This window comes from Culicoides brevitarsis, chromosome 2, assembly GCF_036172545.1.
Source record: "Culicoides brevitarsis isolate CSIRO-B50_1 chromosome 2, AGI_CSIRO_Cbre_v1, whole genome shotgun sequence".
NCBI lineage: Eukaryota > Metazoa > Arthropoda > Insecta > Diptera > Ceratopogonidae > Culicoides > Culicoides brevitarsis.
Genome location: NC_087086.1, coordinates 26699885 through 26717641, shown reverse-complemented (window position 1 = coordinate 26717641; position 17757 = coordinate 26699885). Strand labels below are relative to the sequence as shown.

The window sequence follows — 17757 nt, the reverse complement described above, 5'->3', positions numbered from 1 at the left end:
ATAGTAGATTTTTTCTTATTTGACGACATTAAATTCATTATTGGACACACAAACTACATAAACACTAATATCACAGCTCACAAAAAAAAATATTTAAAAAAAACTTTAAATAATTAATTAAATTTAATTTATTTTTTTTTTTGCAAAATTCCGAGTTTTTTTAATAATATTCAAATAATTTATTTTTTATATTCGAATTATTAAAAAAAAATGAATTTAAATTTTAATTAAAAAAAAATTATAAAATTTTATTTAATTAATTAATTATTTGATTTTTTTATTAGAGATTTTCAATTAATTTTTATAAAATAAAAATTTAATATAATTGAAAAAAATAATTAATTTAAAAATAATTTAATTTAATTAATTAATTAATTTAAATTTTAAATTTGCATTCAAATTTTAATTAATTTAAAAATAATTAATTTAAAAATATATTTTTTTTTAAATCAATTTTGGTTTAATTTTTTTATTTTGTATTTTTTTAGATTTTAGGGAAAATTGTGACATTTGTCATCAATTAAAATAATTTAATGAACTCACGACTTTGAAGTCTTAATTTAGGACACAATTGTCCAATTCGTTTCCGTATCAACAGTCGTTCGCCAAACAAACAAATTCACGACAAACACTCGAAATAAAAAAAAGAGAGATATAAATAAAATTAGACTAGTTGAACAAGCATTTTAATTAAATCATGCATGTGTCTCAAATCCTTCGTTCTTTACCTTTTTCCGTGTGCGCTCCATACTCGTACATTCATTCAAATTTATTTCATTTTCGTGCCTTTGCCATGCACGAAGCACGGTATCCTGTTTGTTATTTAATGATTTATTCACCACCGGGACTCACCAAACACATTTGTTGCATGTGACGTTCATGCGTGGTGAATTTCTCATCGTCTTCGTCGTTGTCGTCGTGCACAATGGAACAGATGTTTCGTTCATTCGTTCTCCTTCGCCAAAAAGGACACTTGAGGGGAAAGTGACGCGTGTACGTGTTTTGCGCATCAACAGGATGCCGCACGAAGGGGCAAACGGCAACAGGATACGTGTTGCATGCACAAAAGTGCGCCCCACCACCGCTCGCATGAACGATAAACATACCGAGAAAATATTATAAAGGGCGATGCGCAACCTGGGGTTGAATCAAAAGCCTTTTACGGTTGGAGTCGTTAAGTTCTTAACGTATTAATTCTTTTGCTTAGCAGAATTTTCCTCATCTGTAACTGTAACTTTACTCTATTATATACTGTAAACTATATACTGTGTGTGTGTCATATAAAATTAAACAACAAAAAAAAATAATAATAAATATAAGAAAAAGCAACACAATATTCTGCAAAAAAAAAAAATAAAAAAAAAATCTACTTGTGACAATTACTTATGAACAAAAACTTCAACAACTTAGAACTTTTTTTGTGTTTCTTCAAGAAAAATACTTAAAAACATCAACACAAGACATTTTACCTCTTCTTGAAGCAAGTGTCAATTTTTGAAAAAAAAAAATTAAAAAATCCTTCTTGTGACTTTTAAGCAATACAAAAAATTTTAAGCAATCTCTAAAAGCAACAAATAATTTTAAAATATAAAAAAAAAAATTAAAAATAATTTTTAACAGCAACAACAAGTGTTTTAAAAAATAAAAATAAAATTTTAGTCGTTCTACAAATAAATAAAAAAATAAATGTTTTAACAGAAAAAAAAAATAAAATAAAAGTGAGGACGAACTTTGTTTAAAAAAAAATACAGAAAAAATATCGATTTTAATTTCAATTCGATGTTGTGAAGGATTCGAACTTTTTAATTGTTTATGAAAAACACGCCAGAACTTTTTCCCTTGTTGAATGGGTGAATAAAATTTTTCAATCAAGTCATCACCAGCATCGCATCGCCCGGTACCTGATTTTTCCCCGAGTTACGAAAAAAAAAATTCGCAAAAATTCCCTCGAAAAAGATGCCACGTTGTCTTATGGCGAAAAAGTGGAAGGCCTACCCGTGGCCCGACAGATCGGAAGAGCCAAGTACCTCGTCCTCTTCCAGTCAAAGTCATTCGCCGCCACAACCAGCTCCCAGTCAGGAACCACCCGTCACACAAACTCCGGCCGTTGCATCGGAAGTCGTGATTGACGAGGAAGAGGAAATTGACGTGGTCGGCGATGCCAATAACGGCACCACAAAAAGTGTCGCCACAACACAACAATCATCGACGGGCTGGGGACCCTCGAGTCCGACGGCAGGTGCTACGGCGCCAAGCCCCCCGCCACATTCCCCCGAAGCGACACGTGGTTCCACAATTATGTATAACGGTAAGTTGGAATTTTTTTTCTCTGTCAATCACGAAAAAAGTCAAAATCCGAGCGAAAATCGATAAATCTACCCCCGCAACAAAAAATAACAACTTACTTCCTTTATTTTTACTTTACACACACACACACCGAGGATAAATCAAATAAGAAAACAAAGAAAAAAAAAATAAAATGCCCAATTTTGCTCATTTAAAATTGATAAGGTTTTTGAATGGAAACGATCAGACTAACTCACTCACACAAAATTTATCTTGACTACAGACGCGCGTAAAAGTCAAAAAATAAAAAAAAGAAGAAAATCGGAAATAATATCAGCTTATCGACATCAATCCTGTTTATTTTTTGTTATTATTCCCGATTTTTTTTTGTTCTTTGCAATAACGTTCAAAAATCAAGAAGAACTTAAATCACTCAAAATCCGATTGTTTAGACCTTTTTTTTTGTAGTACACCGAAAAACGAGACGAAAAATAAAATATTCTGTTTTTATAGTAGTTACTCACTCAGTGTGGCGCGTATACATGAAAAAAAAGTCGTACCTTTTTCCCGAAAAAAAAAAAAAAAATGAGAGAAAACAAAAAATAAATAAAAAGGAAAACATTTTGCGTGTGTTTGTGTGGCATCCACTTACTTTGAATTATTATCGCCCATTTAAGATGTTTAAGGACGTTGTTTGTTCTTTTCATTTTTTGCTGCTGCTTTGAAAGTGACGATTTTTCGTGTGAAGTGATGTAAAAAGGAAAAAAAAATGAATAAATTGGGACGATTTAAATTTTTTTTTTGTTTAAATTTTTTTTTTCGGAAAATCATAACCGAAAATTTTACTAATAATTTAATTTATTAATGAAAAAATCAATCTTTTAACAAAAAAAATATTAATAAAAAAATAAATAAATAAAAAAATATAAAATTAAAAAATAAAATAAATAATTTTATCTACCTACCTAAATTTTTATTTTTTTCATTTTTTGTTTTAAGTGATTTTTCTATAAAAATGTATAAACAATTTTTTTAAATTTTTTATTAATAATTTTAATTTGCTTGAAAATAATTTAAAAAAATAATTAATTAAATTAAAAAAAAAAATAAATAAAATTAAAATAAAATTTTTATTAAAATATTTCTTCGATATAAATAAAATTATTCAAAAATGATAAAAAAAAATAAAATAAAAATATAAAAAAATTGAAATTTTTTATTATAGAATAAAAAAATTATTTTCAAGCAAATTAAAAGTTAATCAAAAATTTAAAAAAAATTGTTTATAAATTTTTATAGAAAAATTACTTAAAACAAAAAATGAAAAAAAAATTTAGGTAGATAAAATTATTTATTTTATTTTTTAATTTTATATTTTGTTTATTTATTTATTTGCTTTTTTTTTGTTAAAAAATTGATTTATTCGTCAATTAATAAATTAAATTATTAGTAATCATTTTTTAAAAATTCCTTTCATTCATGATTAAAAAAAAATGTTTGAAAATAATAAAAATAATTTTAATAACGTTAGATAACCAGTAATTTATCTAAATGGTTTTGAAAAAAAAATATTTTATTTAATTTTTATATCTAAAAAAAAATTCACAAAAAATCAATAGAAAAATATTATTTTAATTTCCAACAAATAATTTGAATAATTTTCAAATTAATTATTAACGAATGAATTGTTAATAAATTGTTAACCCCAAAAAAAAATTTTTTTTTTATCTTTTATTTAATTACAATTTAATAATTATCCAAAAATTACTTAAACGTCGAACAATACAAACAAATTTTACATGCAAGCAAAATTAAAGCAACCCGGTCTCTCTATCCATTAATTTACCTCCGATTATTTTTCGATTTTTATTATTTTATTTTTTTTTTATTTACTCACACGCACTTAACACATCGCCGCAACGACGACGATGAAAAAAAAAGTAAATTAACAAAAGGTAAATAAGGAGACCATTTTATTTCTATTATTCCGTTAATTTACTCAAATTTATCAACACACACTCGATTGTTATTCGGAACTCATTCATGAATAATTTTTTTTATTATGTGTGTTAGCTCCATGCTGTTGTTATTTTTCATTCAATTAATGTGTTGTTTTGTTTGTATATTTAATCGCCGCTGAGGACGATGACGAACGAACGAAAAAAAAAATAAATCGTGGAAAATACGAAGATAATGATGATGAATATAATTATGCAGGTGAAAAACAAAGTTATTAGGAATGCATGTCCGTAAATGACGAATTAATGAAGATATAAAAGTTTCAGGGGGGTTAACGGGAAAATGTGACGTAATTGATGACCTCTGTGAAAAAAAAATAAAATAAAAAAAAATATTTTTTTAATTAAAAATCTCGAATAAAAAAAGACAATCAACTGGTGTTATGATTGCTTTTTGCACGATTATTTCAACGAAAAAAAAAGTTTTTCTAATTTTAAATAAAATGCAGACGATAAAATAATCGTCCAAAACAAAAACAAATTTTTTGCATGATAGAAATATTTGTTCGCATTCAATTCCCCATTTAATTCTAAAACTATTTTATTTTTTTTTATTTCTGTTGCGCTCCAACAAACAATAAAATAATAATAATAACAACAACAACAAAAAATGAATAAAAAATTTAAATGCCTCTAAAACGTGATCAAACGATTTTCTATTTTCTCCACTTTTATTCTGCATTTTGCAGTATTTTCCATTATATTTATATGCAAACATACGAAAAAAAAAAGATATATAAATTATTTGCGATGTCCTGCTTTGCTCTTCATCTATCTTCCGTATGATTCACGTTTTAAAATAAAAGGCATGGAAAAAAAAACATAAAATCATCGTTTCTGGTTCGAAATTGTTCATTTAATGGTTGTTGCTTCGAGATGACGTCGAACAATGGCAAAGACAATAGTTTGTCTGGATCTGTTTGGAATTAAAAAGAATAATATTTTCGCTTTTCATATTGCTTCCGATGGTAATTGTTGTTGTTGCTTTATGGCACATATGGAAAAACTATGGGGGAGAAAAGTTTGTAGACGATGGATTTCCTTTTCCTCGCTGTGTGCGGCATGTGTGTGTGTGAATTGACCAGAACAAATAGCAGGAAATTTGTCGAGTCAAGCGGAAAGTTGTAAAGGTGGGCCCTTAAAATCACTCCTTTTCTCCTTTCTTTAAAGACCCACGTCTGTCACGGATAAGAAAACTTTTTTTTTCTTCCTTGCAAGGAAAACTATTGTTTTGTCATTTTCGAAATTTTCCCTGCCGATGTAAAAAGCAGTGGAACATCATCGCAGGGAAGAGAACATAAATCAATATCAAATTAAAATTCGTTTTTGTCTATAGTTTCCTTTTATTTGTCTGAGTTTAGACAACTACTCCACTCCGCATGCTGCTGATGTTGATCTATTTGAATAAATGGCTTAGTTCCCTCTGCCATAATAGTAGTTAAATATCATCTGTCTGAATGATGCAGAAAAAAAAGTCTAACAAGCGTTCTGCTACGAATGCATGAGCGAACGTGTGTGTGTGTTACATATATAATAAATTGGATTGGAGAATCAAAAACACAAACTGCTTGTTGTAATATTAATTAAAAACCCTGGCTTTTATGTAGGTATAGTGCATGAATGGCAGGGATGTAATTCTGGATTATTTTTAAAAAAAAATATCCTAATTAGAGTTCAAAAAAAAATAATTTAAAAAACTTTAAAAGTCAAAAATTGAAGTTTAATTTAAAATTTTAGGTTAAAAAAATTCTTAATTTTTAAAATTCTAAAAAATTAAGATTTTATCTTAATTTTAAGAAAAACTACAATTTTAAAAAAATTTAAAAATAATTAAAAAATTTTTAAATTTAAAAAAGTTTTTTAACGAATTAAAAATAAAATTCAATTAAATTCAAACTTTAATTTAATTTAAAAATTTTATTATTTTTTTTTTTATTTTAATTAAAAATTTAATAATCATTCACGACAATTTTTTTTTTTAATTTTAAAAAATATATTTTTATTTAACAAAATTAAATTTTAATATTTATAAATTTTTCAAATAATTTTTTTTTATCGAAATAATGAAACTTTTGCATTTTTTGTTGAATTTTTAATAATTCACAAAAAATTCATGAAAAACTATTAATTTCTTGTCAAAATTAAGAGTTTTTACAATATAAAATTTATTTTCATTAAAATTTTGAAATTTCTGAAAAATTATTCAAAAAATATCGCGAAATAAAAATGATTAAAAATTTAAATAAATTCTATTTTTTTGACAAAAAATCAATTTTTTATGATTTTTCGAATTTTTTTAAAATTTGAATATTTTTGAAACTTTTTTTAAGTAAAATTTCTTAAAATTGTTAAAAAAAATATATAACAAAAATTGAAAAAAATAAAAAAAATAAAATTTGAAATAATTTCTAAATTTTATGATTTTTCGATTTTTTTTAAAAACTTGAATATTTTTGAAATTTTATTTAAGTAAAATTTCTTAAAATTAATAAATAAAAAAAATAACAAAAATTTTCAAATGTAAAAAAATAATTTTTAAACCATCAAAATTGTTCTTAAAAGTCTCCAAGAAACGTTAAAAATTTCTCCAAAAAAATCAAAATTTTCGAAAAATTCTAATAAATTTCCGTCGGGGTCATGTCACAAGTCACCCAATGCCTCTGTCCATGAGAAAAGCCAATTTGTTCAAACCAGCATGTCTCGTAAAAAAAAATGTTTTTTGCCACATCCATGGAAAATGCAACAAGCTGTAATAATAAAACATCAAGTGAATTGTGTGTAAAAAGCACATAATTTTCCACACATTTTTTCTCCGGTGTGTGTGTGTGTGTGCGTAACATTTATTCATCTAAAAACGGCCCATGAACAACCACAGACAATGAGATATGTGAGCAAACATTGATTTGTCTCTACACGTCGTTCGGCGGCGTATCTGCAACTGATGAGTGTTACAGTCATGTTATAATGGTCCAAACGATGTTTGTAAACCATTGCAGTTTTTTTCTGCTCATCGTGCGTGTTTTTCATGTTTTTTCCTCGTTTGCATTGCCCGAATGAAAGGCAACACGATCTAATCCTTTAATTTTTCACATAAAATTTTTTTCCAACTTTTTTTTTGTGTTTGCTCTCAAATATCCAATTCTAAATAGTTTCCGTTATTCCAATAACGGCAAAAATTTGTTTTCCAATTGTTGTCCCACTCTCTCTCCATTTTGGACAGACAAAAGATTAATGAAAAATTTTTTGTGCCATGTCCATTTGAAAAAAGTAAATAATGAACAAACAGTGAGACCAATAACTGCCACGCAATATCCGTTTGATCTTTGACGCTTTTCTTTCGTTGGAGCAAAAAGTGACGTAATTAAGTGTAACATTTATTGCCGTGGCTCGGGGCAAAGTTATTGTGGCCCGGTATTCTAATATTTGAACATTAGCCAGGCGCCTGGGCCGCACTTTCTACCACACATCCACCCATAAAGAGATAACATTGATTGCATATTTTTATAACACTAACAAACACGAGGAACCCTCAGGCATTTACAACAACAACAACAACATCCATCCACATTCGCCATGAACAGGGATGAGAAAAATATTTGTTAATTTATGAATTAATAATTAATTTAAAATTTTCATCAAATATGGAATAAATTTAGCTCTAAAATATTTTTTTTTTCTAATTTTCTTAGAGAAATAATATTTAAAAAAAAAATAGAAAAAGATAACAAAAAATGTTAAAAAAAAATATTTTTTTAAATAAAAAAAAATTTTTTTTAAATAAAAAAAAAAATTTGAAACAAAAAAAAATTTTTCGTTTTTCAAATATTTTAATTAGCAACTTCAAATTTATTAAAGTTAATATTAATTTTTAAATAATATTTGAAAGAAAATAAAATTAAAAATTTATATTTTTTTTATAAACTAAGTAAAGTAAGTAATATTAAAAACTTAATTTACAAAAAAAAAAAAAAAATAAATAAATAAAAAAAAATTAAATTAATTAATTTAATTTTTAATTTAAACTTTATTATTTAAAAATTATTATTATTTTTCAATTATTTAAAAAAATTAATTTATTCTAATTAAAAATATTTTTCTCAACCCTGTCCATAATAATAATGATGACGACCGACGTCAATGATGATGGTGAGTGTTCTAGTGGTTCTCTCCTACTCTCGCACAGCAGAAAAAGCAACAGATAATAATAAATATATGACGAGAGATGGATCAAAAACAGACGTCGTCAGACTCTTGTAATGTAATAAAATAATATAAAATGAAATAAGTATCGCATTAAATTTATCCCCTAATTAAAGTGGTGTATTAGGACTCTACGAACGTATACCACGCCGAAGATGATGATGAAAAGATAACAACAAAAGAAAAACCACGATCATAAAATTTTTCAGCTACACGGCACGTGGCAACATTTTGCTCGGCATCGTCGTCGTCATCGTCATTTACATGCCGTAATGTGAAAAGTCAAGATTTTGCGTTACACCGTGGCAAAAATGTGTCGAACAAGCACAAGTTGTTGCTATCTCGTCGTAAATATGGAACAACTTCAGAATATTATATTATCGCATTAATAAACCATATAAATGAAAAATAAAACGGGAAAAAAGTCGTGGAGCGGGCGAAAACATAGATAAGCAAATGAAAAACAATAAAAATCAACTTTACTCAATTTGTGAAATTTTATGCGCGTACATGAGATAATGTAAGAAGAGTCAATGAAACGGCATAAGTAATGAAGTTGACCGAAACTTTTCGTCTGATGGATGAATTAATGAAAAACAACAAAATGTAGCGATGTCGGTGAAAGAAATCGCTCCCCTTTCGTACTTTTTTGTCCGGATTCTGCGGAAAATCACTCGACCAAGCTAATTTTTTTCATTGTTTATCATTTATTATCTTTTATTACTTCGTTTTTTGTTGTTGTTTTATTATTATTCTTATTAAACCAATCCGCAGCAACACGTCTTCTCAGAACGATGCCTGCGAGCGAAAAACACAAGAAAATTTCCTTCGCACGCACCGACGAGACAACAATGAATTCTGAAGAAATGAAAAGAAAAGAAAAAAAAACGAAACAAAAGTAAAAACAAAAAAAAAAGATATGAAGAGCATTTGTAATCCAATAAAGGAAATAAAGAAGGGAATGCGTACCACGACGAACGGTTTGTCTTTGTGTACAAAATCCGGGATTTACTCGGAACAAACCACAAAAAAACGGAGGAAAGAAGATCTGAAAGTATATAAAAAGGAGGAAAAAATTGATAACAATAATAATTCGCGTCTTTTGTGTGTTGTTTCCGATGGAGAAAATCAGATGATGAAACAAGATATTTAACGGGAGATGTCGGGAAATGAAGATTTTAACCGCTTTTTGATCGATTTTTGGTTTGTTTATGTTTTGGGGTGATTTTAATGGAATTATTGTTTAAAATTTACTTTTTTATTTATGTGAGTTATTTAAAATTATGATAATATCCAGTTCAAATTAATTTTATAAAATTTTGGAATTAATTTAATTTCTTAAGGCAATTATTTTTAGAATTATTTTTAAATATTTTTCGAGAAAAAAATAATAAACAATTTTAATATTTATTTTTTTCTTGTATTTATTACTAAAAATATATTTTTCTTTAAAAAAATTTTTATGTTTAATAAAATTTTTAAATTAAAATTTAAAAAATTATTAAAATTAATATTTAAAATTAAATAAAAAATGTTTAAAAAAAAAAAAATGTTTTTTAAATTTTTTAAAATTATAAATTAATTTAAATTAAAATTAAAAATACTGAAAAAAACTTAAAAATTTATTTTATAAAAAATTAATTTATTTATTATTAAAATTTTTTTTTTAATAATTTTAATTTTAAAATAATTTTTTAAAAAAATAATATCAAAAAAGATTTTTTTTTTTTGTTAATAAAAATATTTGAAATTTATAAATATTTATGAATTGTTAACTTTAAAATTAAAATAAAAAATAAAAATATTTTTTTTTTATTTTAAAATATAATTTAATTTGTTAATTAAAAATTTTTCAAATAGATAATTAATAATTTTTTTTTAAAATATTTTTTTCCAGAAATTCTCTTGATTTCAAAAAATTAAAGATTTCTAGAAAAAAAAAATTATTCTTCAATTTTTTGCTCTTAAAAATACAAAATAAAAAAAAATTGTGGAATGAGACGCCGCACAGTCATTAAAATACTTTCGTACAAATTTGTGGATTAATCGATTTTGTGTTTAATTAATGTTCATTGCATGACCAAGTCGTTGTACCTCGCGCACATTTCATGATCAAATATCAATTAACAGTCAAATTTTTTTTTTTTCGTTTTTGTGTCATTTTCGTTATCATTGCCGATGATTATTATTTAAACGGCAGTTATAAGTGCGCGGAGGACATTAACGAGGCCATTCCATGCACACGATGATGACTATGTTATGTTAATATTTGTTTATTATTTCGTGTTCACGTGTCTCACAGGACAACCAGCAAACGGTTCTGGGGCCGTCGACGATGTGTTGATTGGCTATTATAATTGCCAAAGTAAATATTGCTAAGCAATCAATTTATGCGTTTTTTTTTCGTGTACGACAACGACGATGGAAGGGTGACTTTTTTTTGTGCCATAACCCAATAAGTGCACGGACTCGGGCATGAATAAATAACAACAACAAGAAAAATATAAAAAAGAGGAAAAAATAAGGTGAAAATAAATGGACTTGGACAGGTAACCATGCAATATTAAATCATCATATTAGTGTTACAATAACGAACGTGGTTGATTGTTTGTCGTTTGGGTCGTCGTCGTCGTCGGTGGTGGTGTTGTTGTACGAAAAAGTGAGTGAGCAAGTGAACAAGAAGAGGCAATTAACCCTGTTTATAGTTGTTGTGTTTGAATTTGTCGTCAGTCATGACATTGTTTGTTTAAGTAACGGTAAACGATGAAATAACTATTAATAATGAGTGGAAAAGTTAAGAAGAAAAAAAAGTGGAGGTGGAGGAGAAGGATAAACTGGCACGTTTTGTGAAATATTTTTAAAACCACGTGTTCGTTACGTTTTGGTTACGTAGCAACAAGCTCATTCACTTCTGGGTTTTAACGCATTTCAAAGAAAATTTTGAATAAAATGCGATTTTATGGCATTTTTCTTTTTTATTTACTTAAATGTCGTTAACTGTCCTTTAAAAATAATGAATTTGTTAAATTTTTTGCTTGGTTTGAATTAATTGGAATAGATTTTAGAGGTAATTCTTACCATAAAATTCTGAATTTTTCAATTGAAGATACAAAATTTCAGCTGAAAAAAATCAAAAATTCTTAAATTAAAAACTTTAAAGCTTAAAAATTAATTATTTTTAATTAATTTATTAATTTATTACTAAAAAATTAAAAAAAAAAATAAATAAATATTTAATAATGAATTAATAAAATATATTAAAAAATTAAACTAATACTTTTTAAATTTATTTTTATAATTAAATTAACAATAATTTTAATTAAAAATTTTGGAAATTTTAATTTTAAAAATAATTTAAAAGTAAAATATCATATAATTTAAATCATATAACTAAATTAATTAAATTTTAAATAAAAAAATTTAAAAACTAAAAAATTAAAAAAAATTAAAAAATAAAAGCATTTAGTTTTAATTTTTAAAAAATTAAAAATTTAAATTAATATTAAAAAATAATCGTAAATTTAAATTAATATTTTTTTTTAAATTAAAAATTTAAAAATTAATATATTAATTTTTTTTTAAATTTAAATTAAATTTAATTTTTTTTTGTAAATTAATTTTAAATAAAATTTTAAATAATTAAATTAATAATATTGATTTAAATTAAATTAAATTAATTATTAATTCCAGAATATTTGCGAAATCATAAAAAAATACAAAAATTAAGATTAAAGAAAAAACTTACCTGAAAATGCGATTTAGTATTTCATTCAACATCTGCCAAAAATCTTATTTCTTTAATAATTTTATTGTGGAACATGAAACTATCGTGACTGTTCCTAATACACCCAATTTCGTTTTTTTCTCTAATTCCATGCTTTTTTCATTCATTCATCACACACACACAAATTTTGTGTTGTGGGTAGTTTTCATATTTTATTTCATTTCTTTTCTGTATATTTTATTATGTTGATGATGATGATGATGATGGTTGATGATATACTGAGCTACTGCTTATTAAAACTAAATAATCGTGTTGAATGTCGCACGATATCATAAAAAAGTTTTTTTTGAGGGCTACAAGTGGGTTGTTTATCGTACACATGCTACTTGCTGCAGAACTTGATGTTGTAAAGTAAATAAAGAAAAAAAAAAAAAAATTGAAGAAAAAAAAATGTAGAAAAATAAATAATGATTGCCTTGCTTTGCTTCAATGGCTTTCGATGTCTTGCTTACTGTTTGTTGGCATAAAACAAACACCGGGAACAGACACCGAAAAACGAAAAATTTAATGTCCTAAAATAATATTGGTGAACCGCCATCCACTACTACACGTGCTTTCCTCCTCGGTACAACAGGTACTCCTTAATAGAACGTAATAAATAATAACTAGGAAAAAAAAAGTTGTGTACAAACATAAAACAACACGAAAGAACGAAAAAAAAAACTGTAACTGTATTTAATGTTGCGATGCCTGATAGATAGTTACTGATAGGTAGAAAAAGATAGTTGGGTTGTTTGTAATAATAAACTAGTTGTTATTATTACTGCCTAGCGCGTCGGTGGTCGTATTGTTGTTTGTTGCCATAATAATGATTGTTTTTATTATTAAAATATAAATGAATAGTAATCAGTTTCATTTATTTATTGGCTTGATCGTGCAAGTGACGGTCGGTCAGTCACTTCCGATACTGTTTTAATGTCTTTTAAGGGGAGTTTTGTTTAAAAAATATGCATAAAAGGTTCATTAAATGAATTGAAATGGTAGGAAAATACTTGAATAGTTAGAAAATTGATAAAAGATCGGTTAGGGATGTCAAATATGAGTATTTCACAATTTTGTACTCCTCAATGATCTTTAAAAAGACAATTATTCATTACTAAAATAAATCAAGTATCTTTTGAAATTTTTTTTAAACTGAAATTTCTGAAAAACTGTCAATTTTCTAATATATAAAATCCTGAAATCACTAAAAAGCTTAAGAATTATTTTTAATTTCACTATTTCGTACTCCTCAAAGATTTATTTTTATATTAAATGCATTTTTAAGTAATTTATTAGAAAAAATTTGGCAAATAAATTTATCAGAAGATTAAATTTCAATTAAATTAGAGAAAAAATTCAAAAAAATATTTAAAATTTAAGAAAACTGATAAAAAGTTAGTTAGGGATGTCAAGTTCGAGTACTTCATATTTTCGTACTCCTCGTTTGGGTTTGAAATTCAAACTTTGAATGAAAAATTTATTTTAAAAAAATGTTTGCAGATTTACAAACACCAAAAAATTATTTTAAAAAATCTCTAAATTTTTTTTAAACAATTTAAATATTTTTGAAAATTGATGGTAAGTAAATTAAGGATGCCAATTATAAATATTTTACATTTTTGTACTCCTCGGTGACTTTTAATAGAATTTCATAAAAAATAAAAATTTATCTCAAAACTAATATTTTTTTTTCTTTTTTATCTCATTTTAGGTACGTATGTTAATTCATCACCTTTTGTTCCTGCAACTGATAACAAACTGCAAAACCCCATTCCGATCATCACCCTTGCAACTCGTAAGTCTTACATAATCCAGATTTCCACACATTTTCTCTCTCTCAAAAAAATAAATCGTGTGCATTCGAAAATCCAATCAAGCATAAAAATTCTCTGGAATTTATCAATATTTTTTCTCTTCTTCTGCCAGCGATATAAATCATGATGAGGGTCGTGTGTGAGTGTGAACAATTTAAATGTGAAACGATTATCTGATGCCATTTTCGCCGCAGTTGTAATTCAAACTGTAACTGAAACCGAAAAATTTTCTTCTTTTATTTTATCTTGCAACTGTCTTGCAATATTTTTTTTCATACAAGAGGACGAAACGAAAATGAGATAAACCGTAATCCACCAAGTCACACTTTTACAGATAAAATATTATAAAATGTAATAATTCCGTTTTTCATTTCCTTCGTTTTCCTTTTCTCGGTGTGTCTTTCAATGTTGTAATAAAAATATCCATGTCGTTTAATGATATCGTAGCCAGGTGGTGCGACGTAGACGAAATGCGGATAAGAAATTTAAGACAAAAACCAGAAAAATCCTTGAAAAGGTGTGTCGTAAGTGGGTAACGCAGTCAGTGGGATATTTCACACTTTTCATTCATTCTTCACTTGTTTTTTTTTTTTTTTGCTTGCTTTTTTTGCTCTGTAAGCGAATAATAAAAAATGATAAATAATACAAAAGAAAAAATATGTAGAAAGGTCTCTCAGTATAAAAAAGGCATAAAACGCCGGGAGGGGCAAAATTAAATGTTATACAAAAAGTAATAAAAAAAGCACGAAAAAAATAAAGAAGACTTGTCTCGCTCAAGATAAAAGCGGATAAAAGGTGTGAAAAGCTTCTTCTTGTAAAATAACACGTACCAAGAAAAATTCAGAAAATTGTCATCATATTGAGCCACTTACGGGACGTCATATTGTTTGATTAAAATAATTCCGAAGCAACAAGGTTGGAATCGATTTTTTAAAAAATTTATTGAAAAACCACAATTTCTGCTCATTTCATTTGTTGCATTTTTCCAGGTTTTAAACAAAATAATAAATATAAAATAGTTTGATTCTGGGATTTTTGTACCCAGTGGAACAATGTAGTCTTTAAAAAAAATATTCCAAATTTTCCTCAAAATTTTTATAATTTTTAATTTTAATTAATTAAAAAAAATAAATAAATAAAAATTTCTTGGTCTTAAAAAAAACTAAAAATAATTTTTAAAAAATAAATTATTATTTATTTATGAAAATAAAATAAATTAATTTAAATAAAACATTTTAAAAAATAATTAATAAAAATATTTAAAATAAATAAATTAATACAAAATTTGAATTTTTTTTTATTTTTACTTTTAAAAATTTAAATAATATTTTTTTTTTGTTTTTAAACTTTTTACTAATTTTTATTTTATTTAAAAAAATAAAATTTTGAAAAATCGAAGTTAAAATATTTTTTAAAAAATTAAAAAGAAATAAAAATTTTTAGGGTTTGATTAAAAAAAAAACTTTTTCCTAATTTTTAATTTTTAACAAAAAAAAAATAAAAAAATTGGAAAAAATTCAAGTAAAAATTTGGACTTTAGAAACCCAGAGCCTTATTTAAAGCAGTTTAGTCCCACTGAGTAGCAAAACAAGGCTTGCAACTCCATATAGAGGAACAACAAAAAAAAAGTTTAATTTATCGAAACTTTTATGTCGAGAAATTTTGCAGTGAAAAAAGGGAAAAATACACAAGAGGCACCACTTGTGTTTAAGTTTCAAGTCAATATGTGACTTTTTTCCTGTCTCTCTCTCTTGCGAGACATTTTTCCCGGTGACAGAGGTGTGAAAATTGCATGAAGCCTCAAAGAGCTTCTTTTATTTGTCTTGTCGTTCCCACATGTCACAAACAGCATTCCCTTACCTGCGACAACTCCGACGATGACGCCGCCGCCGAGTCAAACTTTTACGTTTCGAAAGTTTGTCAAGAACACACACATGTGTTACTTACCAGGTGAAATATTTGACTTATTCATCGTCGACGACAAACGACACGAGACGACAACATAATATTTTATAACAACTCTGCAACGGAATAGAGCTTTCGGGCAATGGTAGGTTTGCGGGCACTTATTCATCGTCGACGACAAACGACACGGCACATAATATTTTATAACAACTCTGCAATGTGTCGCAATATCGTGTCGCTCATGTTTTTTTTCTTTTTTGCCTTGTATGCTGCACACGCGTAAAAATGGGGCTCTGTATGCAGGGCGCGCGGTAAGAAAAAGACAATTTGTTAGACATTATTGACAACCTTAATGGAGGGTAATTTGGATCAGGTACAAGAAATTTTTCCGTATTTTATTGCCGCTTTAGCGTTTATTGCACATTTCAAGAGTACACATAAGTGCGCTCACGACTGGAATATTCCACTGCTGAAAATATAATAAAAATTGAATAAAATTACCGTTTTAATAATAATTTACAATTTCGTATAAAATACCATTTCTTCTCTTTTTTTTCTTTTTTGTTAAGTGAGCAATTTATTTGTGGTTGTCTGCCATCTTTTCCACACACACACTTTCGGCAATTAATTGCTAACCACGATGAATTTCTGCAGTTTGGAGAAAATTTTTTGATGGTGATGATTTCAAATGGCAAAAAATGAGAATTTCTCAGTTTTTTTAACGCATTTTAAAATTTAATTTGAAAAAATTGAGACATTTTTGTGGAAAACCTTGGGAAATTCCGGAAAACTTGTGAAAATTCGGGAAATTAAGTAAAAATTCCGAAAAATCTTAAAGAAAATCAGAAAAATCAAAAGAATTTAAAGTCTTTGAATTGTTTTTAAGAATTTTAAAAAATTAAAATTCATGAAAATCTTCTGAAAACTCGTGAAAATTCGGGAAAACTTGTGAAAAATCCATAAAATTTTGTAGAAAATTCAAAGAAAATTAGAATATTACCAAAAACCGAAAATTTTCATTACAATTTCTTGAAAACCTTAAAATTTTGTAAAAACCCTAGCGGAAAATTTCGGAAAAATCGGTGAAAACTGGAAAAAATCCGGAAAACTCTTGGAAAATTAAAAAAATTATTTACAAAAATATTCGTCAAAATCTTTTGAAGACCTTTAAAAGTTGAAAATTAATGAATAATTTTCACAAAATCCAGAAAACTCGTGAAAATTCGAGAAAACTCGTGGAAAATCCGAAAACTTGTAGAAAAATCAAAGAGAATTAAAAAATTAACAAAAATCGAGAATCTTTTTTATGTTTCATTGAAAATCTTGAAATTTTCTAAAAATCTACACAGTAAATTCTGGAAAACTCGTGAAAAACTGGAAAAATTCGGAAAACTCACGGAAAATTATTAAAAAATTTTCCCAAAATATTCGTTGAAGACTTTTCAAGACCTCCAAAGACTAAAAATTAGTGAATAATTTTCACAAAACCCAGAAAATCTCATGGAAATCCGAGAAAAATCATGAAAAACTTGAGAAAAATAAAAAAAATTGAGACGCAGTAAAACTATTCATTTCAACAAATGCTTTTCAATCTCGTTTTTGTTCAATTTTGGCATTACACAACTTTTGTCGTGAAAAATAGGCACTTCAAAGTTAATATCAACTTTTTTTCTTCTTCTTCTTCCTCTCTCCATACGTAACGTGTAGGTACCTACTTTTCGTTACATCCGTCCCCCATTTATAGTATTGCGAGTTTTTTGCGTTCATG

General features: G+C 26.2%; 1 protein-coding gene across 1 annotated transcript in view; it reads left to right on the top strand.

Annotated features, from left to right (window-relative positions):
- The first annotated feature begins 1757 nt into the window (after positions 1-1757).
- LOC134831414 (protein snail) overlaps positions 1758-17757 on the top strand; it is a 31226-nt gene continuing 15226 nt past the window's right edge. The window contains exon 1 of the mRNA XM_063845140.1: positions 1758-2308. Coding sequence (XP_063701210.1) covers positions 1957-2308 — 352 coding nt within the window. The 5' untranslated portion in view covers positions 1758-1956. The remainder of the gene's footprint in view (positions 2309-17757) is intronic.